General features: G+C 39.2%; 2 protein-coding genes across 3 annotated transcripts in view; both read left to right on the plus strand.

Annotated features, from left to right (window-relative positions):
* CMSS1 (cms1 ribosomal small subunit homolog) overlaps window positions 1-532 on the plus strand; it is a 373731-nt gene extending 373199 nt beyond the window's left edge. Inside the window, exon 10 of one of the 2 annotated variants that reach the window (XM_021692741.2) lies at window positions 192-532. In XM_021692741.2, the coding sequence (XP_021548416.1) occupies window positions 192-275 (84 nt within the window). In that variant the 3' untranslated portion in view covers window positions 276-532. The remainder of the gene's footprint in view (window positions 1-191) is intronic. The other variant, XM_044919595.1, reaches the window with a different exon arrangement.
* A 1166-nt stretch (window positions 533-1698) lies between these two features.
* Window positions 1699-25058, plus strand: LOC110582536 (cell cycle control protein 50C-like). The gene is made up of 8 exons (XM_044913966.1): window positions 1699-1833; window positions 3783-3981; window positions 7490-7600; window positions 15112-15213; window positions 16175-16262; window positions 16666-16806; window positions 21758-21967; window positions 24594-25058. Exons 2-8 carry the CDS (start codon window positions 3790-3792, stop codon window positions 24782-24784), a joined length of 1035 nt encoding a protein of 344 aa, XP_044769901.1. The 5' UTR covers window positions 1699-1833; window positions 3783-3789; the 3' UTR covers window positions 24785-25058.

Below are 25058 nucleotides of genomic sequence, written 5' to 3' on the forward strand. Positions count from 1 at the left end.
ATGTTTTATTTAGTACCTATCCCTTTACTTAAGTAAATATTTCAATTCTGAATAAAACATAGGTTAGGATTTTTGCCCTCCCTGATTCTGGCCATAACAGCTACACAAATACCAAGAAGTCCAGATGGTTGAATTTATTCACCAAGACCATCTTTTCTTGATCTTAACCTTTTTTTTTTTTTCTCATTTAGATAAGAAAGGAAGTTTTTGAACTTCTGGAAATGGGAGTCCTCAGTCTATGCAAGTCTGAATCTTTGAAGCTGGGCCTTTTCTAAGTCTGGGTCCTAATGAAAATTCCAGTTTTTATGGTGGGATTTGCATCTCATTTAATGGCTCTGGAATACTGCAAGGACTCAGTAAATATCAGCTGTTGTTTTATTATGTTAACTGCATCACCAGATGAATCACTAGAAATTTTTGGTGGAGATTCTTTGACAAAAATGAAGCTGTCCTTTGCCAACTTCTTTGTATAATAAAGTATCATCAGCTTGTATATGATTTTTGTTGAGCAGACTGAATTTTTCTTTCACCAACTGGTCTCTGATGTGACTTTGCAGAAGGAAAAGAGCATCTGGGCAACCTTAGCCAGGCCACTTCCCTCTCTGAGCCTTAGTTTCATCAGCCACAAGATGAGAATGATATCTCCTAGGATTGTTGAGGCTTCCATGTGATGGTACTCGTGGAACAGACTCCTAAACTGAAGCCTGGTGCCAGTGTGAAGGGTGCAGTGGTAGTGATAGAAAGAGTTGCAGGTGTACGTGGCACTTTGCAAATATATGAAAGATAACAATATCTACAACTATCTTAATTATTTTGTACCTTTTTATTTTAAAAGAATATCAGATTTACAGAAAATGTCTGGTAATACCTGGGGAAGCTATCTACACAGCATTAGGGAGAAATGAAAGCAAGGGCTTAAAAAATTACTCTCTGAAATTTCTCATGATACCACAATATAACAACTGCTGGCAAACTGTCATATCCATATCAATCTAGAACTGTGGATCTTCAACTGGGGACAATTTTGCCCCCCAGGGTCCATTTGCTGTGTCTGGAGATATGTTTGGTTGTCACACGGGGATGATACTACCAGCATCTAGTGGGGAGTTGTGACTGACAGTTATTTAGTAGGTAGTATCCTTTAGTCAAGGATGCTGCTCAACGTTCTACCATCCTACAGGCCAGCCCCCACAATAAAAAAGTATCTGGCCCAAAATACTAATCAGTAGTACTGAGGGTAAGGAAACCCAGTTCTAGAAACTTGAAAAGCAGAGTATATGAAGTATATCTGTATGCTTGAAGTAGGTTTATTTAGAAGAGAAATATGTAAATATAAAAATGTAAAGTGAGATCTGGCTATCTCAGGAATGTTGCCCCAGAAATGTGTTCCCTTAATACCTGTGATGGTTAATTTTATGTGTCAAGTTGACTGGGCCAGAGGTTGCCCTGATAGTTGAGCAAATATTATTCTGAGTGTTTCTGTGAGGGTGTTTTTGGATGAGGTTAACATTTAAAAGGGTGGACTTTAAAGCAGATTGTCCTCCCTCATTTGGGTGGGCCTCATCCTGTCAGTTGAAAGCCTAAATAGAACAAAAGGTTGACACTGCCCACCCCCACACACCCTCCACAAACCACTCCCCTCCCCTACCCCCCACCCCCGTCCCTCAAATAAGAGAGAATTCTGATTCCAACTGAAACATTGGCTCTTGCTGTCTGATAGCCTTCAAACTAGGACCTCAGCTCTTGTGATTTTACAGTACCTTTTGGCCTTTAGACTCAAACTGAGACATCAGCTCTGCAGATTTTGGACTTGCCAGCCTCCTCCATAACCACGTAAGCCAATTCCTTCTAATAAAATCTCTTTACATACATCCAATTAATTTTGTTTCTCTGGAGAGCCCTGACTAATATACTAAATGAAAGTTCCTTCTACTTTGAGATTTTGGTTAGTTTGGTTTTGTTGTTTTATAAAAAGCCTAAGAAATGCTGTTCTTACAGATTTGTTACTATAATGACCCTTTTGCTAGGTGTTATCTATGTAGTATAATCCCACCCAATGTTGGACCAAGTTCCCAGGTGGCAAACGTACCTGATTGTTTTGTAGGCCAACAATGCACGTGTAATCTAATCTTGTAGGCTGTTGCCGCATTTTCAACCCAAGTTCTCAACCATGTTTATTGAGTAAAACAAATAGTCTACGTGAATTAGAAGTGTTCGCCACCATCTTCTCACACAAGGCTAATACCGGCAGCCATACTCGTCACCGTCTCCAAGCCAGATTCAAGTGATGTGCTGAAAATTTCCCCCTGGTATTTGCTTTTCCCAGCTTTGCAAGTGGGAAGCTTTGACTCTGAATTGGATACCGTCTAGTGTAAGTATTGGCATTTATTTTGTATGCTTTTAAACTAGGTACACCTGCCAAAGTCGTTGCCTTCTTTAATATAAAAATAGTCCGGGGCACCTGGGTGGCTCAGTCAGGTAAGCATCTGACTCTTGATTTTGGCCAGGTCATGATCTCAGGGTTATGATATCGAGCCCTGCATTGGGCTCCACGCTGGGTGTGGAACCTGCTTAAGATTCTCTCTCTCCCTCTCTTTCTGCACCCCCTTAAAAAAACAAAATGAAATAAAAATAAAAATAGTCCAGCATGGCTTCTCTGCCTAATGTTAATAAAAAAGGAAGATTAGAAACTTGCCTATTTTTTTAAAATCCTAATTCTATATCTTAAATACATTTTAAAGAAAAGGAAGTAATTATTAACAGCCTAATGAAATGTTAGAGGATTTCTTTTTTTTTCTTTTTTCTTTTTTTAAGATTTTATTTATTTGAGAGAGAGAGACACAGCGAGAGAGGGAACACAAGCAGGGGGAGTGGGAGAGGGAGAAGCAGGCTTCCTGCAGAGCAGGGAGCCCGATGTGGGGCTCGATCCCAGGACCCTGGGATCATGACCTGAGCCGAAGGCAGACGCTTAACGACTGAGCCACCCAGGCGCCCAGGGGGATTTCTGATAAATGAGAGAAACCCCAAGCCAAACTAATAATACCATATTGCAATATTGAACATTTAATTGATTATCTATCTTGCCCTTCCTTTCTCTTGCCTCATTTGAGCTACTCCAAAGCACTTGCTTGGAAAAAATTTAGGAGGAGATGTTTTTAATGTACATTTTCTACTAGAGTCTTTCTTATGGATGAAAAAACTGGCAGCTGCTGAGATTAGACATCTGTGTTCCACAATCCCTGTTTGCTTCCCTCTTCCTCATTATCACAAGTAGCAAAGTTAGCTGTAATCTGAGAGCATTTTTCCAATTTAGTTTATATTTATGTTAGAAGCGGCCATGTTTGGAAAAAAGCTGATAGCCCTAACTTTTATTTTTTGTATTAATCTCCAAGGCTTTAGGCAAGTTCTCAAAGATAAATCCATTTTCCCCCTTTCAGGAAGGGCTTGCCTTGAATTAGTCACCACATCCCAGAAATAGCCCATGATAACTGCTTCCCAATGTGGCCAGATGCCGGTCTGTGCAGACTCTGCTGGGGACTATTCCTCCTAGGCATGGCATTTAGCACACATTTTTTGAGCCTAAAGTGAACTATACCAATGGCTGACTGAAGACAGCTGTGTTCCTGCTGAATCTCAGGTTCAGTTAAGGAACAATTCTGGGAAGTAGACTGCAACTACAAAGGAAAGTTCGTCTAATTCTTAATTTAGCACTACCATTATGCAGTATTACTAGGAGTAATAATGTTATAAATGCCTTGTAAGTGTATCTCAGTCACCTGCAGGACCAGAATGAAGAGGACGTCCAAGGACGGCCGGTGCAAATTGCCAGACAACACTGCCTTGAAGCAGCAGCAATTGCCTGCCTACCGGCTGCAGCTCTCAGCCACTGGAGTCCTCTCCGGCTTTTTTGCCACAGGAGTGTTCTGCCTTGGTGTGGGCATCATCCTTATATTGAATGCAAAGAGTATCAAGGAAATAGAGGTTTGTCCCATCTTACATTTTTAATGCAGATTCTAAGAATTTTCAGCTTTGGGACTATAAATGAGGGACCAGTTTGAGAACACAGCCCCTCAACAGATGAGACTAGAACATCCGTTTTTCAGTCAACCGGTGCAGATGGTGGTAGCCTCTGTATGTTGGCTTTATTCATCCCTACTCCCTCTTGAGGACAATCACTCTCACACTGGTCCGCTCAGCCATTCATTTCCAGGAACGTGGCAAAGTCAGAAGTTTTTTAAACTGGTGGAGTACTGACCAAGGACTGATAGAGGTAGGAGAAGGAGAGGCAGGGTCAAATGACTGCCAGATGCCCATGAATCATATGGATAAAAAAGTAAAGAGACAAAGAGGTCTTCAGTTTTGTCCCACTTTCAAGCATTGTATCTTTCCCTTTGCAAACGAACTCCAAGATCATTACTTTAATGGAGGAAAGGCAAGAACCCGAATCTTTCTGGCCTCTTAAGGATACTTAGCAAAATTAACTAAATTCTACTCAAGACTGAGAAAAGCTGAACCTAAGGGCATACCTTCGCTCCATTACAAGCCTTTGCCAACTTGATTAACAAGCTGTTAGAGGATGAGAACCTGAGAAGGTGGTCTAGGGAGGGGACATAATGGCAGGAGAAAATTAAACTTGCCTTATTGAAAAGCATAGCATAAGTGGCTTACAAGGTTGTTTCATTTCCACAAACAGCTCATCCTATTTACTTTTCTATTTTCTTCTTCACCAACCCCTTTCTTTCTGGTTTTCCCGCCCTTCCCATGTCTTCCTTGCTTCTTCCCCTCTGGTTATCCACCCTCACTCACTGTGAAGTGCAGCCTCCATTAAGAGGCAGCCATTGCTAAATGATGTCACCTCATGCATGTGAAGGGAACTTCACTCCATGGTTCACTAAGGCCACTCTGCAAACAGCTTTCAACAGAATGATTTTTATCATGTTAAGGAGATTTTCCAATAGACCTTTTTTCTAGTCACTTAGGATAGATCTATTTCTAACATTTTGCTTGTCTACAAGAAACCCAGAAACCACTGTGATAGTGAGATTCTCTTTTGCACATGGATGTATTTCATTGTATTGAGTGATAAGATGAAGTGCATACCCCAGGCCAGTGTGATCAAGCACAGACCTAGTAGAAGAGTTCTAAGTGATTTTCCTCTTCTCACTTAGCTCTGGGCTACAACAAGGAAGTGACTTTTTTCCAGTTCACTTTAAGCAAGAATGAGCATTCCTGCCTCTCCAAAATTCTATGAGGAACAAGCAGACTGTGTGACCTTTGCTGTCATTTTAGAACTATAGGTTTACAAGGCCATTATTTTTTCCATCTTCAATCACCTAGTTCATCCATCCCTCCGCCCTCCTCCCCTCTGGTAACCACCAGTTTGTTCTCTATAGTTAAGAGTCCATTTCTTTGGGTGCCTGGGTGGCTCAGTTGGTTAAGCAACTGCCTTCGGCTCAGGTCATGATCCTGGAGTCCCGGGATCAAGTCCCACATCAGGCTCCCTGCTCATCGGGCAGTCTGCTTCTCCCTCTGACCCTCCTCCTTCTCATGCTCTCTCTCATTCTCTCTCTCTCAGATAAATAAATAAAATCTTTAAAAAAAAAAAAGAGTCTTTGTTTCTCTTTTTTTTTTCTTTGCACATTTGTTTTGTTTCTTAAATTCTACTTATGAGTGAAATCATATGGTATTTGTCTTTCTCTGACTGACTTAGTTCAGTTAGCATAATACTCTCTAACTCCAGGGGTGCCTGAGTGGCTCAGTCAGTTAAGTGTCTGACTCAGGTCATGATCACAGGGGTGTGAGATCAAGCCCTGTGTCAGGCTCTGAGCTCAGTGGAATCTGTTTGAGATTCTCTCTCTCCCTCTTCCTCTGCTCCTCCCCCCACTCTCACTCTTTTTAAATAAATAAATAAAATCTTGAAAAAATAATCTCTAGCTCCATCCACATCTTGCAAATGGCAAGATTTCGTTCTTTCTGATGGCTGAGTAATATTCCATTATAGTTATCCACTCATCAGTCTATGGATACTTGGGCTGCTTTTATAATTTGGCTAGCTCATAAAACTTTAGAACTAGAAAGCACCTTAGATATCATCTACTCAAAGATCATTTGATCATGAAACACATTTTTTTTCTAATTCTGCATTAATAGAACTCTGACAAGAATCCATGGAGTAGAATGAATACTACTACCTCAAGCTCACAGGTCAATTAATTGCTAGACAAAATGATGCTGATGAACAAAATGTGGGCCCTGAGTTTAAGTATTTAACTCAAGGTCAAAAATTGACTGAACTGAACCCCAGTTTCCTCAGTCACAGTTCAGTGTGCTGTCATTTATGAGACAGGCCTGTTCTTTAAAGCTTCTTAAAAATTAGAATGCAGTTTCACAAACAGCACATCAATATTTTCCAAAATAATAGTTCAAGCCTTGCTGTGCACTTAAAGAATGATTTAAAAACAATACATACATACATATATAAAATAAAGAATGATTTAAGCAAATATAAGCATCTAAGTACAGTTAAGTAGCCTTTTAGCTAATCTTTAATTTAGTACTAACACTTTGCCTATTTGGCTTCAAAATTCCCAGTGGTTTGCAAGGATTAAAAAAATCCTGTCTTTCTTGTTAGTCTTCCCTCCTAAATCCTGTTGGCAGTTTACCAAGGAGAAGGCCACTCCCTTGCTTTCCTGCTCTTCCCCATTCCCATAATCTTCCAATTATTCTTCAACTCAGTGAGGAAAGGGCAGAAGGGAAGTGCACAGCCTCTGTGGCTCTCTGTGAGCCCCCCTTTCTTAAGCTTCTAACAGCTCTATCTTTACATAACTAAGGCTCTTAGCCAAAACTCATAGGATTTGCTCATTTGAAACACACCACCCTTTTTTAAAGAGTCCACGATACCATTTTAAACAGAATCTAACTTTTAAAAAACAGAATGTGATAACATTTTAAAATCAGAATTATTCCACATATATCAATAACCCTACAGTTTGGAAGCCCTTCTTTTTCTGTGTTTGGTCCTTTTTAATAACTTCCTCTAGATGTCATGTAGAAAAATTCATTAGTATAAATATTTTACATACAATAGTGGAAAAACTGAAGTGACTTCCCCATAAAGCTGATTAGCTTCAGGCAGTAGGCCCAGTTCTCGTGAGTCATTGCCTAATACTTTCCTAATGACACCTCTTTATGATCGAGACATAAGCCTACATCACAACAGGTTACATAAATATACAATAGAAACACTGAATTCCAGGTCAGTGGCAAAATACTGCCAGGTCCCAAAATGAAAGACTGTAAAAGGGCCCACTCCTCCCAAGCATCTGCAGAAACACTTTGTCCCCAACAGTGGACTATCCTTCATTCATGTCCCAGAGTCCATGCCCTTGACACAGAGAGCTTGAAGACTTAGGTGGACTCGGGCCTTGATTTTTAAAATATGAACTCATGTAATTTTTAATTAGTAATTGTTCTTTTCCCTGCCTGACAGATTAAATACACAGAAATCTGTGGAAATTGTGCAAAACTGCGAGAAGATGCCACTAATTTTGACAAAGAATGCACCTGCTCTATTCCCTTTTACCTTTCAGAGACAATGCAGGTAAGTGAAATTCAAGAGTCTTCAATTAGCTGTACACTGATCTACTCCTATTTCACACTTGGCAATAAGTTCATGATTTCCACCAAGTGTTTTCCAAAACTGAAAATACAAAAAATAAAGCAGAGTACTGGTGAGGGACCTTTCAAAGTGTTGAGTTCATGCGCGACTCTCCCCCTACTTTTTTCCTTTGGAATGTTATTCTTCTCCTTTGTTTCTAAGTTTCCAGACTCTTTACCCACCCAACTTTGTAACATAATTCTTAATATCAATCAGACAGGTTTTATTCCAAATGTCAACACAAGAGGAGACCATAGAGATCATTGAATCTAACCACTCATTTTATAGTGAGAAAATTAATGGGCTGAGAGGTTAAGTGACTTGGACAAGGTTAGTGTCAGGGGTCACACAGCTGCTGGGACTCTCCCCTTCCCCCCCTTCCCCCTCCTCCTCAAGTCATTCTACATTTGCAGTTGCCTAATCCCTAAGGGCAACTCTTGGCCTGGCTGCCAGGCATTATGAGAAATGCGAAAGAAATATTAAAAGAAGTCCCTGCTCTTGGGCTGATTGAAGTCTCATGTTAGTCCAAGTCCTCTGAGAAGCAGAAGCCAAGACAGGATTAGACATGCAAGAGATTTATTGGGGGAACTGCCTGTGAGGGAAAATGGGGAGGAGGCCAGAGGATGCCGGGAGAACTGTCAGGTCACAACACAGCTCTGACCCCTGTGAAGAAAACGGAAGGGGAGAAGGAAGGGAGGAAGTTAGGGAGAAAGTCTAAGACTGCAGTGTATTCTTTAGAAAGTTTCAGCAAGGCCAACAGAGAGTCCCTGAAGGAGTCTGCCTCAGTATCTCTGCTGTGCTCAGCCATTAGGAGCAGCTGGGAGCAGCATGGCCTTAATGCAAACACAGGATGATTTTAGAGCAATGACATCTGGGGTCATCCCTCAATTACTGTCCCTGTAGTAGGAGACCCAAGAGGCACCTTTTCAGGGCCTCCACAATCTTACCTGGTAGTCAAGACTTAACCAAATAAATGAAAAACTATTCCCTTTAACTCCTCAAAGTTCCCGTCCTGTCCTCTAGACTCCACACCTCTCCCCCAACAGTGTCCTCCTCCCTGACCTGGTTGATCCCCCTCCCTCCCCTTCATAGATGACTCTGCATGGGATGAATCTAAGTATAGGCAGGCTTTCTCTTGAGCTTCCCACTGAGCATTCCCCTTGAGCTTCCTACCTCAAGGCCCCGCTTCCACCTCAAACTCAGCTGGTCCCAAACTAGACTCATTATCATCTGGAAAACCCTCCTTACTTCCCTTCTAGTAAAGATCCCATCACTAAGACTCCAAACTTTCCTCTTTGACTTTACTCTGCCAACTGCTTTTTCATCTAAGCCTCTGATGTGTGGACACTGTTCTTCAACCCATCTCTCCAACCACCCTGTCCTCTTCTTTTTTTTTTTTGGCATTGCCTCAGTTCAGGCCTCCTGGTCCAGTAGCAGAGCTATCTAACTGCACTCCTGCCTTTGGCTTCCCCTACTTTAAACCAGCTGTTATTTGCAAATTAAGTTCACCATCCTCCCCGCCCCCAAAAAAGCACTCTTTCAGATTGCTCTTCAACCACCTGAGGCCTAGCAATCTTTTCATAAAAAGATAGAGGAAGAAGGAGACCTTGTATTCTGGACAGCTGACCAACTTGCTTTCCCATGATACAACTCTCTATGTTTCTACTGTTGTTTTGCCTAGAAAGTCTCCCCACTCACTGCCACTTGTTTTAAACCCCTAACATGCCTAGACATTCCTTGAGCCTCCTTTTCACTCTTTCTCAAGCAACAGTTTGCCCTCATTTGTATCGTGGGAGCACTGTTTCCATTCTTCCAATGAACTTACTATAATCACTTGTATAATAATATCCTGTGGATTCATTTCCTCTACTTAGAGGAACCTCCCTGAGGATAGGGACAAGCTTTACATGTTACACCACAACTACCTACTCAAAAGTATCTGCACTACACACTCAACCTTCCCCCCACCCTCCCTTTACCATAGGTCAACTATCCCTGTTTCCATCTGCAGGCTTATCTCCACTTGTACATAGATGCCATCTTTTCTTGCCTTTATAAGGACTTAACTCAGAAGTTCTGGCCTCTCCTATATCATCTGCTTTTTTTTCTACTCAGTCATTCCCAGCATACAGACATATTATTTCATTTATCTTCAAACAAACAAACTACTCTTCTATTCTCCCAATTTCCCTGCCAGCTATTTGCCCATTTCTTACCTCCCATTAGCAGGAAAACTCAAAAGAGTTGTCTATCTTGGCTACTTCCAGTTCCTTTCTTCTCATTCTCTCTTAAACCCACTCCAATCAAGTTTTTACCCCTAACACTCAGTGAAATTGCAAGGACGCCAATGACTTCCACATTGATAAATTCAGCAGTCAGTCCTTAGTGCCTTGTCACTCATTGGACACAGGTGACCACTCCCTCATCCTCAACATACTTTCTTCTCTTGGCTTTCAAGATATTACACTGCCTTGGTTTTCCTCCTAACCCCCTGGTTGCCCTTCTTCAGTTCCTTTGCTGCTTTTCCTGTTTTCCCCAAACTCCTTATGTTGAGATAGGCAGCACTTTTGTCCTAATTTTTAGCCTTCTCCTCTCTAACTGCGTTCACTTTTTTGGAAATGTCAGTTACCTCCAGACTTTAGATGCCATCTATTGCCAACACCATTTTATATCCGTAGCCCAAACATTTCTTCCAAATCCACACTTGTGTGTCCAGCTGCCTTCCTAATGTCACCATATGGATATCTAATAGATATCTGAAGCTCAGCATTTCCAAAACTGAATTCCTGGTTTCCACTTCTCCCCTTATCCACTGTACCACCCCCCACCCCCACAAAAAACCTAATCCATCCAAAGACTTCTCAATCTCAGTTGAAAACAACTCCATCTTTCTGGTGCTCAGGCTGAAAGCCTAGGAGTCATTTGTGACTCCTTTTATTCTCTCACACTTCACATCCAATCCATCCTGTTGGCTCTCTCTTCAAAATGTATCCAGGCTCTGTCCACTTTGCCCATTTCTTCTGCTACCACCCAGCAACATGCTATATTCACCTCTCACTTAGATTTCTGAAATAGCCTCCTAACAGGTCTCCCTTTTTATATCCATGTCTCAACATAGCACCCAGAATGAGTTTTTCTTTTTTAAGATTTATTTATTTGAGAAAGAGAGAGAGAGAAGGGAGGGGCAGAGGGAGAGAAAACCTCAAGCAGACTCTGTGCTGAGCACAGAGCCCAACACAGGGCTCAGTCTCACGACCCTAAGATCACGACCTGAGCCAAAACCAAGAGTCAGATGCTCAACCAACTGTGCCACCCAGGCACCCCCAGAGTGAGCTTTTTAAAGCCAAAGTCATATGTTATTCCTTTACTCAAAAATCCCTACAGTGGGACCACCGGCTGGCTCAGTTGGAAGAGCATGCAACTCTTGATCTCAGGGTCATGAGTTTGAGCCCCACATTGGGAGGAGAGATTACTAATAAATAAATAAATAAACTTTGAAAAAAAAAATCCCTGGGGCGCCTGGGTGGCTCAGTCATTAAGCGCGTCTGCCTTCCGCTCGGGTCATGATCCCAGGGTCCTGGGATCAAGCCCTGCATCAGGCTCCCCGCTCAGCAGGAAGCCTGATTCTCCCTCTCCCACTCCCCACTGCTTGTGTTCCCTCTCTCGCTGTCTCTCTCTCTGTCAAATAAATAAATAAAATATTTCAAAAATAAATAAATAAATAAATAATAAAAATAAAAAATCCCTGCAATGGTTCCTCTTTCCACTCAGTGAAAAAGCTCAAGTCCCTACAAGGCTTTGCATGATTTGGCTTCTTACTTCCTCTGTGATCTAATCCCTTCATTCTCTTCCCCCAGCCCTACTCCCACCACACTAGACTCCTCACTCATTCAACAAGTCAGGCATTCTCTTGCCTTGCCCCCCTGTACCTGATATTCACTGGCCAACTGCCCTATCTCTTTCAGGTCTTGATTCAGCCCTCACCTCAGTAAGGCCTACACTGGCAGTCCTATTTCACACTGCAACCTGTCTACCCACCCTACTCTTGTAATACTCCTGATCCTTGTTAACCTGCTCTGATTTCAATTTTTTCCATAGTACTTATCACCTTCTAACATACCATATAAATTAATAGTCTATGATATGTGTTGTTTGTTGTCTGTCTCTCACTGTTTTGTCCTAAGCACCTATGACAATGCCTGGCACGCTGTAGGTGCTCAATTAATGTTTGTTGAATGAACATATGAATCTTTGCTTCTTCCACAGTGCATAACACAGTATACTTATGTGGTAGATGCTCAGAAAATGTTGAAAGATTAAATGAATGGAGGAAAGATAAACTGCTAAGTTAAATGAATTTATGTTCTAGGAAGCTTTGGTTTTATGTGACCCTTTCTTATTTCTCTCTTGATCCCAAATGAAAGCATGTTGGCATTAGTAATATTCTGAATACAACCATATTGATTATGGCTAGTGCTAAGCAATTTTGTGAGTAAGTCAGATATAAACTATAAGGAAATTACTGAGTTGTACTTGGATAATAAGTGATATCTACATAAAGTCAGTGAGGGAGGTTTTATGTATGTGTTCTTATATCTATATCCTGTGGACTCATTTAACAGGTCAAGATTCTAGTTATATCTATATCCTGTGGACTCATTTAACAGGTCAAGATTCTAGTTATCTATAGTATGCCCTTTCATGCCTTCCTCAACTCACCATGCTGAGTTAGTGTTAGTGTTGCTTAAAAATCAGAAACAGACTCATAAACACAGAGAACATGCCGGTGATGGCCAGAGGGGAGGAGGTGGGGGCATGGGAAGAATGGGTGAAGGGGAGTGGGGGGAGATACAGGCTTACAGATATGTCATGAATAAGTCACAGGGATAAAAGGTACATCATAGAGAATATAGTCAATGGTATTGTTATAGCACTGTATGGTCCCAGATGGTAGCTACACTTGTGGTGAGCATAGCATAAAGTTTAGACTTTGTCAAATCACTGTGTTGTACACCTGAAGCTAATGTAATATTGTGTATCAACTATACTTCAATTGAAAAAGAAAGTTAGTGTTGCTTAATTTTGGCAGGAAGGTGAAGACGCTTAAAACAATAGAAAACTATTCTGTCACAGTTCTGGAAGTCAAAAGTCTGAAATCAAGGTGCAGGAGAGTCCATTCCTTCTTGGAGGCTCAGAGAACTTACATTTTTGAAGAAAAAAATCCAAAAGATAAAATCTTAAAGGGCTTCAGTTTCCATCTGTCTGTGTACTTTGAAACCTTGAAGTCAAATAAATGTTACCAGCTGGTAACCATTCCTTTCAGGCAAAGGCTTTCTCATAAAAATCCAACCAAACTAGTTAGTGCAACCACAGAGCCTTCGGTTCACCAGTTAGCACACATTACACATACTAGGCAATGAGTTCACACAAGACTGCCTTAAACCAGGAATCCTGCACAGAGTGCCACTGAATTTAAAGAGAAGAAACACCATAAAGTGCCTTGTGCCTCTAGGACCAATAAAAAAGATGATGATATGGGAGCCCTTGTTAACCTAAATCTTGGACAAAGAATTACTGAAAAAAGGTTATTAAAACTCTTCTATCCCTGGTATGGTGAGTGTTCTCTGCCTGTTTATTTTGTCATTTATGTGAATGTATCACTTTGGGTAAGTAAAACTCTCTTTTTAGCTTCCAAGAAAATGTATGGTAAATTCCACTCCGTGGGGTTCATATTTTCTGTAGTTATGGGTCAACAGTAGTAGAGGTTCCCTCGTCGGCTGAGGAAGTGTAATCAGTCATTCCCACTATGCCTGGCTTGTTCGCCTTCACACCCATGCTTTCTGTTTATGATGTTGTGGCCTGCCTCTTTGTCACGACCCAACATCTCCCCTTCTCGGTGTTCCAGACACTTCTCTTACAAGTGACTAAGTTCTTAAGACTTTGTTGTTTTCTGTAAATGGCCACCCTTACCATGACCTTGATTTCCAGCCTGCCCTGAGTACCGGCTCACATTTTCCATACTCATCCTCTTACATGTGTTCAGGGTGAGACCAGAAGCCTTTCCAGAGTGCCGTTTTTTTTTTAAGATTTTATTTATTTATTTGTCAGAGAAAGAGAGAGAGAGCGCACAAGCAGGGGGAGCTGTAGGCAGAGGGAGAAGCAGGCTCCCTGCCGAGCAAGGAGCCCCATGTGGACTCGATCCCAGGACCCCGGGATCATGACCTGAGCCGAAGGCAGATACTTAACCACTGAGCAGCACAGGCATCCCAAAAGTGCCATTTTTTCATAGTAAAAGCAAATCAATTGATCAGGAGATTGTAAAAGGATACGTTTGTATTTCTAGTACTGAATATAGCACTTAACATATGGAGAGCACTTAATAAAGGCCTTCATCTTTTTGGATGCAGGCCTTCATTATTTTGGAGGTAGGTAGTATATTAATTATAAATAGCCACATTGGGCATTTCCATTTGCATCATATGTGCTGTTAGTAAAATCTGTATCAAGTCTGCCTGGAGAATGTTGGTATGTCATCATAAAGGTAAGCATGATGGTAGCCTATGACTAGACAGCCTCATAGGGTAGCATATATGAAAAGGACCATCTCTCATGGCAACAAGGCAACTTATTGCCAAGGTGAAAATCACCTTTCTTTCAGATCCATGAATTATTCTATTCCTTCTTTTTTGTCCATAACAAACGGTTCACCATTTCTTGAGCAAGTGCTGTGTGCCAGGTGCTGTGCTAGATTCTAGGGATAAAAAGACAAAAACCCCTGGAGCCAGACCACAAGGAGCTAATCTCATGCCTTTCACATGCACCCAGATGGCTCCAGCTTCAAATATGTTCAAGGATTTGGTTTGAAATCATTGACTTTGATGCCTACCACAACCCCGAGGCCAAGCATTTTTCCTGGTATTGCTAAGAAATAACAGTATTTGTAGCATCAATTTTATATATTGAGAATACAAAACCTGGTTTTAAAATTTTTTCATGGCAGGAACATAGTAGCCCTTACAAAAACATTGAAAATAATTTATTTGGTGATTTTAGTAATTCTGTTTAGACAAGGATTTTCCAACACTGATTTTTTAAAATGATTTCTTGGGTTTCTGCTTGATTTAAAGAAACTTTCGGTTCCTATCAATTCTTTCTGTGGTACTTTTTTTTTTTAAAGATTTTATTTATTTATTTGAAAGAGAGAGAATGAGAGAGAGCACATGAGAGGGGGGAGGGTCAGAGGGAGAAGCAGACTCCCTGCCGAGCAGGGAGCCCGACGCGGGACTCGATCCAGGGACTCCAGGATCATGACCTGAGCCGAAGGCAGTCGCTTAACCAACTGAGCCACCCAGGCGCCCTCTGTGGTACTTTTTATTACAAAAATCCTGTCCATGTTTATTAATATTCCAGGTAATTCTTTTTACTCTCCTCTTCTTGCTTTTCTCATTTTATAGGGTAATGTTTATATGTACTACAAATTGTATGGCTTCTATCAGAATCTCTATCGTTATATTCTATCCAGAAGTAATAGCCAACTGGTGGGTACAGACTTAAAGGTAAGGCTTTATTTAATTTGGTATAATACTCTTTTTTTTTTTTTTAAACGAAGTGGATCTTTAAGTCTAAAAGAGGTTATGGGGAAATAAACTAAAAACCTAAGGTTTTATAAGGCAGGAATGCTCATTTCATTCTTGCATAAATTGAAGGGGCTGGGTATTCAGTGTATCTGCTATTGAGAGGAGTGAATCTTGTCCAGTTAAATGGTTATCCTTTCATGCATCAACCATTTTGATAGTAACCTTGAGTGGGTGGTCTCAGTCCAGTTCCCTGTATATCTACCATTGCCCTTCCTATAATTCGGGCCTTCACTCCAGCCATGTTTAAGGAAATTAAGCTCTACTTGATTGATTAAAAGCCTTTGGTTTAATTAAATAGCCTTTCACTCCTAGGATTATAAAATTTTACTCTTGATAAATGATACTCAGCATGCTAGCAAAAAAACTAGAAGGAAACCTTTTCCAGACTGAGATTATTATATGAAAGTGATAATCAAATGATTTTTTCTAGCAACCACTCTTTTAAAATATATTCTGCTAGTTAGGTGGATGGATTCCCTGTGATAAGTCATCTAGGGTCTAGACTCACTATCATTTGTATCATTTTCAGAATATGAATTACACTTCAATAAAAAAAAAGTTTTAATAATGTATTCCGGTGTAGGCTTAGTGTGATATTTAGCAGAGCCCACAAAGTAAGTTCCTTCCTGCAGACATATTTGGTATGAATATGTATTGTTAATAAGGAAAAAAACTATACACACACACACACATCTCCAAAGCACAAAAATTTCCTAGTCTAAGTGAGCCAGAAGTCTGGGAAAAACAGGTTAGCAGTCCATAATCTTGTTATGTGTCAATAAATTAGTGTGGGTTGATTTACATTGCCAGTGTTCTCATTTTTAACATTCTAAGAGAGTTTACCAAAGTATTTCTTTTTACTGTATCATCTTGCTTCCAGGATGTTGGAAACTGTGCTCCATTTAGCAAGTCCCACGATGGGACTCCCATCGCTCCTTGTGGTGCTATTGCCAACAGCATATTCAATGGTAGGTGACTTTTCCTGTCTCCATGGGGTGCCTTTTCATAAGCGTGTAATAACCTAAATGTCCAGAAGATCACCTCTGCAAGTGAGTAGCAGTTCAAAAAAAAAAAAATTGTGTATACATTATCCACTGACTTACGGTATTTCATTTGCAAATAACTTCTCCCTTACCAGAGATTTGAAGTAGTTAGGGAACATAAGCTAAATGGAGCTTGAGAGTATTTTCCAGTAATTGGGGCCTTGGCAAGAAAAAGAATAGTTTTCTAATTCCAACATCTATTGCATGTAGGCATGTTGAGAGTCTGCTAAAACCCTGGTTTATTTTTCAGCTGTGTCTGGTTTTGTACTTTGAAATGGGGCAAAAATGCTTGCTTGCATCTCTAGCACAATTTTTAATTTCCTTACAGATACCATTATTCTTTCATACAACCTTAATTCATCTATACCTATCAAAGTTCCAATGCTAAGAAGTGGAATTACGTGGTGGACAGATAAGTATGTCAAGTTTCAGAATCCAAGTTATATTAATCTTTCTAGCGCATTTGCAGGTAAGACCCATGTATTAGCTAAATATTCTTATCTCTTTATAGAAACTTTTTTATGTGTGAGGAAATGTTTATAATACCTCCTTCTTTACTTTTTTGCTGACCTCCCTTTTGCTCTGACTTTCCCTACCTGTGGACACCTCCATCACATACCTATCAGAAACATGAAATGATTGATGCCCTAGTTCCCTTCAGTTTACATTAGGAAAAAGGCAGTGTTTTAAGAAACTTGTTGCTTCATTTATAATTAGGGTGACCATGTAATTTATTGTCCAAGCTGGTGCACTTTTGAGAGTGAAAGGGGGCACTAGAATAACTAAAGTTATATATTTATTTGAAATTTGTATTTATTGATCAACAAATTGACATTACCATATTGGTGGACCTATAAAATAATTCCATTACAAACTATTTTAAAAGGCAACTCTTTCAAAAGTTAAAATAACCTATCTGTGTATATTAAGCCAACTAAAAAAACTACTTTATTATTTAAACATTAAAAGATAACATAAGCAGAATAATTATTCTGGATATATAGTCACATATTTTAATCAGTTTCTTGGTCATATCTGTCTTCATTGCATGCCCCTGTATTTTTCTAATGAATTTGTTGTTTTTATTATTTTAAAAAATATTTTATTAAAATATTTTTTTCACAAAATTATCTGCAGTCTTTTTTGAAGTTGAACTTTATGGTTAATCAATTTGACACTGTTGGCACCTTTAATTGATTCTTCTCTTTTAACCTAGTATTTTTTTTTTAATTGAGAAGATATCTATAGATGATCAGGTACCTATTACGCTCATAGCCAATTTTACTAAATGGAGGATATTTTCATTTTCAATCTTTTTGTATTGAAATATGCTAGTATTATAACCTAAATATTTTCATAGGCACTGTCTTTTTATTTCACATTTTTTTCTATCTCTGATCCTTCTAAGTGTATTCCTATATTTAGATGCTACAAAATCTTAAACCTTCTTGATATCATTTAATTCTGGGAAAGAAAAACATTTTTTTTAAAGATTTTATTTATTTATTTGAGAGTGAGAATGAGCAGGGGTGAGGGGCAGAGGGAGAGGAAGAAGCAGACTCCCCACTGAGTAGAGAGCCCGATGGACTCGATCCCAGCACCCTGGGATCATGACCTGAGCCAAAGACAGACACTTAACAGACTGAGCCACCCAGGCACCCCAGAAAAAATTTTATCCAGTTAAAAATAGGAGCTCCATCAAAAAAGTTTTTACCTAAATTGAAATATTCTAAAGTACAATTGTAGAATTTAAAAATTAAATCTGTCCACATTTTGAACTCTCATTATATAATATGTTTAATTATTCCCTTGTTTTCCTAGGGGTAAATTTTAATATCTTCTTGTTTGCAAGATTGGCTTTCAATAATTACAATTCACTAAATCAAAAACTATGAAGTTTTTTGGCATTCCATATTTTGGATACTTTGTTTAAAATTTTAAAACTATTTTGACTAAAATTCAACAAAAAGTTAGAGGCTCATTTACCAAAAAAGTTTAGGATCATTGTAGGACACACCATTTGATATACAAAATAGTTCTTCAAAGGCTCAAACATTTCTAAAATTCTGGTGGATGGTGCATAGCAAAGACAGACCACATATACTACCATCCTAAAGTATTTCTTTTATTAATCATCCATATTATTGTAAAAATTTTACAGTTCAGTTTCTTTAACTGTGAATATACAAAAATATTTAAATTTGCACAACTATGGCTCTTCCTTTGATTAGTAAAATATTGTAGCTTGTTTGGATATAATTATAAATTATGTATGTACCACAACCAATTTTAAGTACATTGATTTGTAAATTTCTCAATTTATTAAGAACATTACCTTTGGGGCACCTGGGTGGCTCAGTCATTAAGCATCTGCCTTTGGCTCAGGTAAAGATCCCAGGGTCCTGGGATGGAGCCCCGCAATGGGCTCCCTGCTCTGCAGGAGGCCTGCTTCTCCTTCTCCCACTCCCCCTGCTTGTGTTCCCTCTCTTACTGTGTCTCTCTCTGTCAAATAAATAAATAAAATCTTAAAAAAAAAAAGAACATTATCTTTATTCTGATGCTGTGCTCCACCAAATTTGTATTTATGCTATCACTACAAAACCAAAAATTTACACTTGATTTTTTATTTTTTAGCTGAATTTATAGTAATATTTATTATAATGTTAGAGTTTTTATTTTTCAAGATTGAATATCAAAAAGCTTTGCTTTGATTCCATGAAAAGTCAAACCAAAAAATTCAAACCATTATTATAATTAACTTAACTGATTTTCTATTTTGAAGCGTTTGAAGACGCTGATGTGAAACTGGCCTCATTTAACTGTATACAAAGTTCTTTTTGTACTAATGGAGGCAACACAAAGCTTTCCTTTGTTTACCAAAAAAAAAAAAAACTAATAAAAAATTGAAACTAGAAGGAAGCTCACTTGATCTAAATGAAAAGTCATGCTCACATAATGACATATAAATACACCTTCGGTAGCTACCTGAGGTAAAGCATTGTCTTTGGATATACTCTTAAAAATAACCACAAATTTCTGAATTAGATTCTGATGTTCTTCAGCAGATTCATGTCTCTTAATTTTCAGTTTGTCATTGACATCACAATGGTTCCCTTATGCGGTAAATGTCAACCAACACTGCAAATTTCACATTCATCAACTTTCTCAAGAAACTGTACTTAATTTTACATTAAACATACATGTTCTATTTTTTAGCTCTTTACAGCTAAAAGGACTTACTGGCAAATAAAAACTGATACCAAACAATAAAATAGTTATATATTTGTACCATATAATAAATAATAAAACCACAGAGTTCAAACCTACACTCAGCAAAACTGTTTAGCATCTATTTCCCACACTATGTTAAGTACGTATAACATAACCTCTTATTTCCCACGTTTCCCACTGATCCCACTGACTTGTAGGCTGGCAGCTTCATGCATCTCACAGGCCAACACAGAGGCTATGTCCTAACTGGCTGGAGTGTCAAAAAGCTTGTAGGGGTCACAGGAATATGTTGTGTTTTGATTGAAAGGATCTCTGGTTATCCTTCATTAATCACATGTTAAAGTAAGCATTCCATTCACTGCACATAGGTATTTCACACACTACTAGCTAAGACCATGGCTGGAAGGTGGAAGGATGAAATTATACGTACATTATTTGTTTGGGATAAATGCTAAGTCAGATGGGATAACAGACAACGGACATAAGCTGGGACTATCTTAGACAAACTAGCATTTATGGTCACTGTACCTATGATTGAATCCCTAGTTTTTGAAAGGAAGTTAGGAACATTCTGTTGTTTTCTCTTGCCACATAACCTCAGGCCTACAACACAAAGGGTCCTTGGTGTTCTCTCATCTCCTGCTACACTCTGTTCTTACCTTTACTGTAAGAGTTAGCACATTATCCTGTACTTATCTGTTTGAATACTTGTCATCCCCACTTCAGTCTGTGAATTACTTGAGGAAATTAGGAAGTTTTGTATCCCTGGTGCTTGATACATAGTGAGCAATCAAGAAGTGCTTATTGTTGAATGAATGGATAAATACAAATGACCCAACTTGGAAAAGGAAGAAAGTTGGTGCCTCTTAGATCACACGTCTCATATTCTCTGGAAATGGGATAAAGTGGGATCAGGGCTTGGTAGGGAAAGGCATGCTTAAACTTACATTTTTAACAAGCTCCCTGGGTGATTAGGGTGTCAGTGTCTTACAGGACCTGTTGTCTTGGGGCATGAGCTCATGAGAGAGTAAGGTCCACAGTGGAGGTACCAAAGGCAATTTCAATTTTCATCAAAATTCTAGCAACAGTGATTGAAATTTGGGGGGGGGGCCAAAATAGGTGAGCTCCACAATATTTACAGAGGAAGTTTTTCAGCAAAGGATTTTTTCCCAGAGGAAGTTTAAGTGTACAAACATACTTCAACAGATTAATCCAACCAAACTTAGCACTTGCTTTTACAACACCCAAACCTGCGAGGCCTCCTATCTTTAAAACAGGCTTATGGGTATTAAAGAGGGCACGTTCTGCATGGCGCACTGGGTGTTATACCCAAACAATGAATCATGGAACACTACATCAAAAACTAATGATGTAATGTATGGTGATTAACATAACATAATAAATAAATAAATAAATAAAAATAAATAAAACAGGCTTATAACACCTTTGCTGTCTGCCTCTTCCCCTTTATCAGTTCCTCCTCCTTACTTCCAACTTTGAGCTCTTAAGCACATTGCTGCAGCGAGTATTTAACATAGTCTTCATGCACATACATGATTATTTCCTTAGAATAAATTTCTAGAAGTAGAATATCTAGGCCAAAATATGTGCAAAATATATTAAAGCTTTTGATGCATGTTCCTAGATTGCCAGTGATATTACTAATCCACACATCTCTCTGCTCTGCACAAGAGTTCCTAGTTCCACTGCATCATCAATTGTTGTCACCTTTTTTTCTTTACCTATTACCCAAGTTTTAGATGAAATGATCATATCTTGTTTTAATTTCCTGTCTTTAAATTACTAGTGAAGCTAAAGAAAATGAAGACAGTCCCTATGATGCTATCCCTGAATACAACCACTATTACCCTTTTGCCCTATTTTTTCAGTGCTTTATATGCATTTAATATAGTTAAAAACATAATATACATATAATTTGATATTCTGTTCTGTTTTAACCCTATGACATATCATCATTATTTCCCCCACATTTCCTTAGAGTTTTTATAATCCATTATTTTTAATGGTTGCATACTTAGGTAGCTTATACACACACACTTTTTTTAAAGTCTTAATTTTTATTTCTCTTTTCTCAAGAATGCTGAAGTTATTTCATTCTCTCTGGTCTAAGGAAAACTGAAGGGTGTAGATGATTTCTCTCAACCATGTCAATGATTTTCTTCCCACAGGGACCACAAAGCCCCCATCCTGGGCTAAGCCTGTCTATGAACTGGATGAAGAGGATCCAGGAAACAATGGCTTTCTCAATGATGACTTCATTGTGTGGATGCGGACAGCCGCCTTTCCCACTTTCAAAAAACTGTACCGTCGACTCAATCGAATACAGTATTTTACTGAAGGCTTGCCTGCTGGTAACTATAGTTTCAACATTACCTATAGTATCCTTTTATACCGCTCTTCTTCCTGAGGATGAAGGAAAATCAGCATCCATCTGGGTACTAGTTGTTGAATTATTTCACTTTGTACTTTTCTATTCTACAATTTAATCTGTATATATAAAGAAGAAACACATAGTTCTCTTATAGGTAATACTGTCACTTGTCACCAGAGAGCAGTTTGTCTCCAATTTATGTAATCAAATGTGTACTTTGTTTATTTTTATTTTTTTTTTAGGAATAAGAGTTAATAGCAGTATCAGGTAAGTAGGGATGGACACATAAGGAAGGACTATTTCTATCCCCCAAGAAAGATTAAATACCAGTGGGCCTAGAGATGTGTACCAGAGACAGATGGGATGAGGTGGAGGACCAGGGATATAAGAGAGAGCGATTCAATAAGTAGTAAATTTAGAATATGTGCTAAAAATAATGAAAACTGAGAGACACTGTAGAATCTTTTATTCTAAACAAAAGTATAGACCAAGGGAGCCCTGGACTCAAGATGCAGGTGCAGTCCATCCAACCCGTGTGAGGTGCGCTATAAGTTCTGCTGAAGACGCTGTGTCCTTCCCTCTCTTTGATACCGAGCCAGCTAGTAGGAGTCAGTGCCTTGGTTATGGACATAAGGTCCAAGGTAGGAGACACATGCTTTAATGTGAGATTCTGAATTTTTTCACTTAATTCAAAAATACAAATGTAACTCTTGACTTAAAAACAAAAAGATTTAACTTCAAGATGACTCCAAACACTATCTTTAAAAAATTATATATTTATACACAATCTCAGGGCTACTGACTAGGAGTTGTTCGTGGGACCCCTCCAGCAGGCCAGAAGATCTTACCACAAAACTGTCTACCTCCTTAGTTTCTTCTTTACTTCTCAGGGAGCTTGAATGAGAAATACTTTAGAATACGTGAATGACTGTATGTGCTGCAGTTCCCTGCTCCATCTTTTCTTTTCTATCCTAGAGTATGGACATCTCCATTCTGACAGGGGGATATTCCTCAATCAGAAATGCCCCCACTGATGAGACAGCATCTCTACTTCTCACCTTGTTGCCTCCTTTTTGTTCACTGATCAGTACAGTTTGCCTTCAGTTCGTTCATTTTCATTTCTCCCTAAATACAAATGAAAGCCACAAACTTGTTTCTCTTATGCAACATTACACATACAGATCAAAGAGTAAACCATAGAATATTACCTTTTTAATAGGATTTCAGCAAGCCCTCCCCCAAAATTTGAGATTGAAAGTTGCTTGACAGTGGTCTCCCAAGTTAGACTTTCTGATCCCAACTTTGTCTATGACTCCCTTATCAGTAAAGCAGTTAGAGTTGCAATCACAAAACAGGAAGAAAAAAAACCTATCGTGTACTGCTGTCCTCACAATGCATGACAGGGAGTTTTGAGCTGAGGGAAGCATAAGGGAGTCCATGTTCCAAACAAAGGAGACACTCTGTTTCTCCTCTGGAGTCAAGCTCTCCTTGGGTGACTTCACTCACACTCATATTTTAATGTTGATGACTCTCAAGTCAAAATCTTGCAGGCAGAACCTAGATCCTGAGCTTCGGTCCTATACTTGCACTACCGGAGCTGAGCCCTGTGTGAGTAGTATCCAGCCTGCCTCAGGCCTGGCTGCCATGCCAGGAGAAGAACTAAATCTGAGCTGCAGCAAACACCTACCACTCCTAAGGGGAAAAAGATGTTCTGTGTATGAGGAAAATGCCTTCTCAATGGAACTGAGGAAAGAGAAAACAGGCCGCGGGTCAAGGTGGCACGCAGGGACCTGGTGACAGTGAGGAATTTTGATGGAAAAGAAAGAGAGAGAGAACTTGTTTCCTAACCAGGTTCCTTGTGCCTTTAAATCGCATGTTGCCAAGTGATTCGAGGCCTTTTAAGAGCTTTGCTGGGAAATGCCGCTGTCCTGTGCCGTTGCTATGAGAAGCCTTTATTTGTTTACTAGTTTGGTTTACAAAAGGCACCAGATGTTTAAAAACCTCAGGCCACATGCATAATCAAAATGACATCATTGAAATGCTAACGATAGCAAACCCACTTCAAATATATTCTCCCCAGCAGTGAAGGTTGTTTGCCTTTTCAAAACCCAGATGAATGCACCACCTTTAGCTTTCCCACCAAAAAATGTTTTGCCATCTATCTCATTATTTTTTCTTCTTCACTAGTCTTGAAGTAGAAATTTCTCTAAGGTAGAAATTCAAACCTTAGTCTATGAAGGACTTTAGCCTACTCTGGGTCTCCTGATTCACAAACAAAAATTTAGGTTTGCTGTAAAGCATATCTGTATTCTTTTCATTTCCTGGGGTCTGCCAAAGGAAATTAAATATATTTGTCCATTTTTTTAGTTGTCTGTAAGTCAGTCTGATCTATTTGTGTCAGTATCTCTTTTATAGATTACAACTATATAGAGGGAAGCCTTACTTTTACTTAATTTCATTCCAGCAAGATACAACATTGCTAAAGATTAGACAATATGAAGTTGAACATTCAACCATTTTTTTAAACCTACAAACACAACAATTTTATATGGTTCAACCTAATATATTTAAGATATACAGTGGTAGAGCTGAGAAGTTTTGAGATAGATCCTTAACAGGTCTTCCTGTCTTAGATTTTCCTGTAACCAGGTTCAGAGGAGAAAAATCAGTTGTTCTTTCCACCTTGACATGGAGTGGAGGCAGTAGCCTTTTCTTAGGTCTCGCCTACACAGTGACAGGAGCGGTGACATGGTTGGCTTCCTTTTCCATGATGGCAGTTCACTTGATGCTGAAAGACAGGAAAATGCTCTTCATCCAGCAGTAAAGTCAAGTTTTAAGAAGAAAAGCAGAAAACACAGAATTGGACAATGAAGTAACTAACAGAGCCAAAGATTTCTGACAACGCTCGAAATGACTGGGATATTTCATCAAGGGGAACTGGATTGACTGACCAAGTACAATCCCAGATAGATAAATAATGAGAGATTCAGAGTGAAGATGAGGAGGAAGACAGGGAGGAACAGAAGGAGGAGGAAAAGACATAGTTATGTAGAGTAAAATGTCCTTGGAATGGGGAAGATAAATCATCCTTGAGTTCT

This window comes from Neomonachus schauinslandi, chromosome 1, assembly GCF_002201575.2.
Source record: "Neomonachus schauinslandi chromosome 1, ASM220157v2, whole genome shotgun sequence".
Lineage (NCBI taxonomy): Eukaryota > Metazoa > Chordata > Mammalia > Carnivora > Phocidae > Neomonachus > Neomonachus schauinslandi.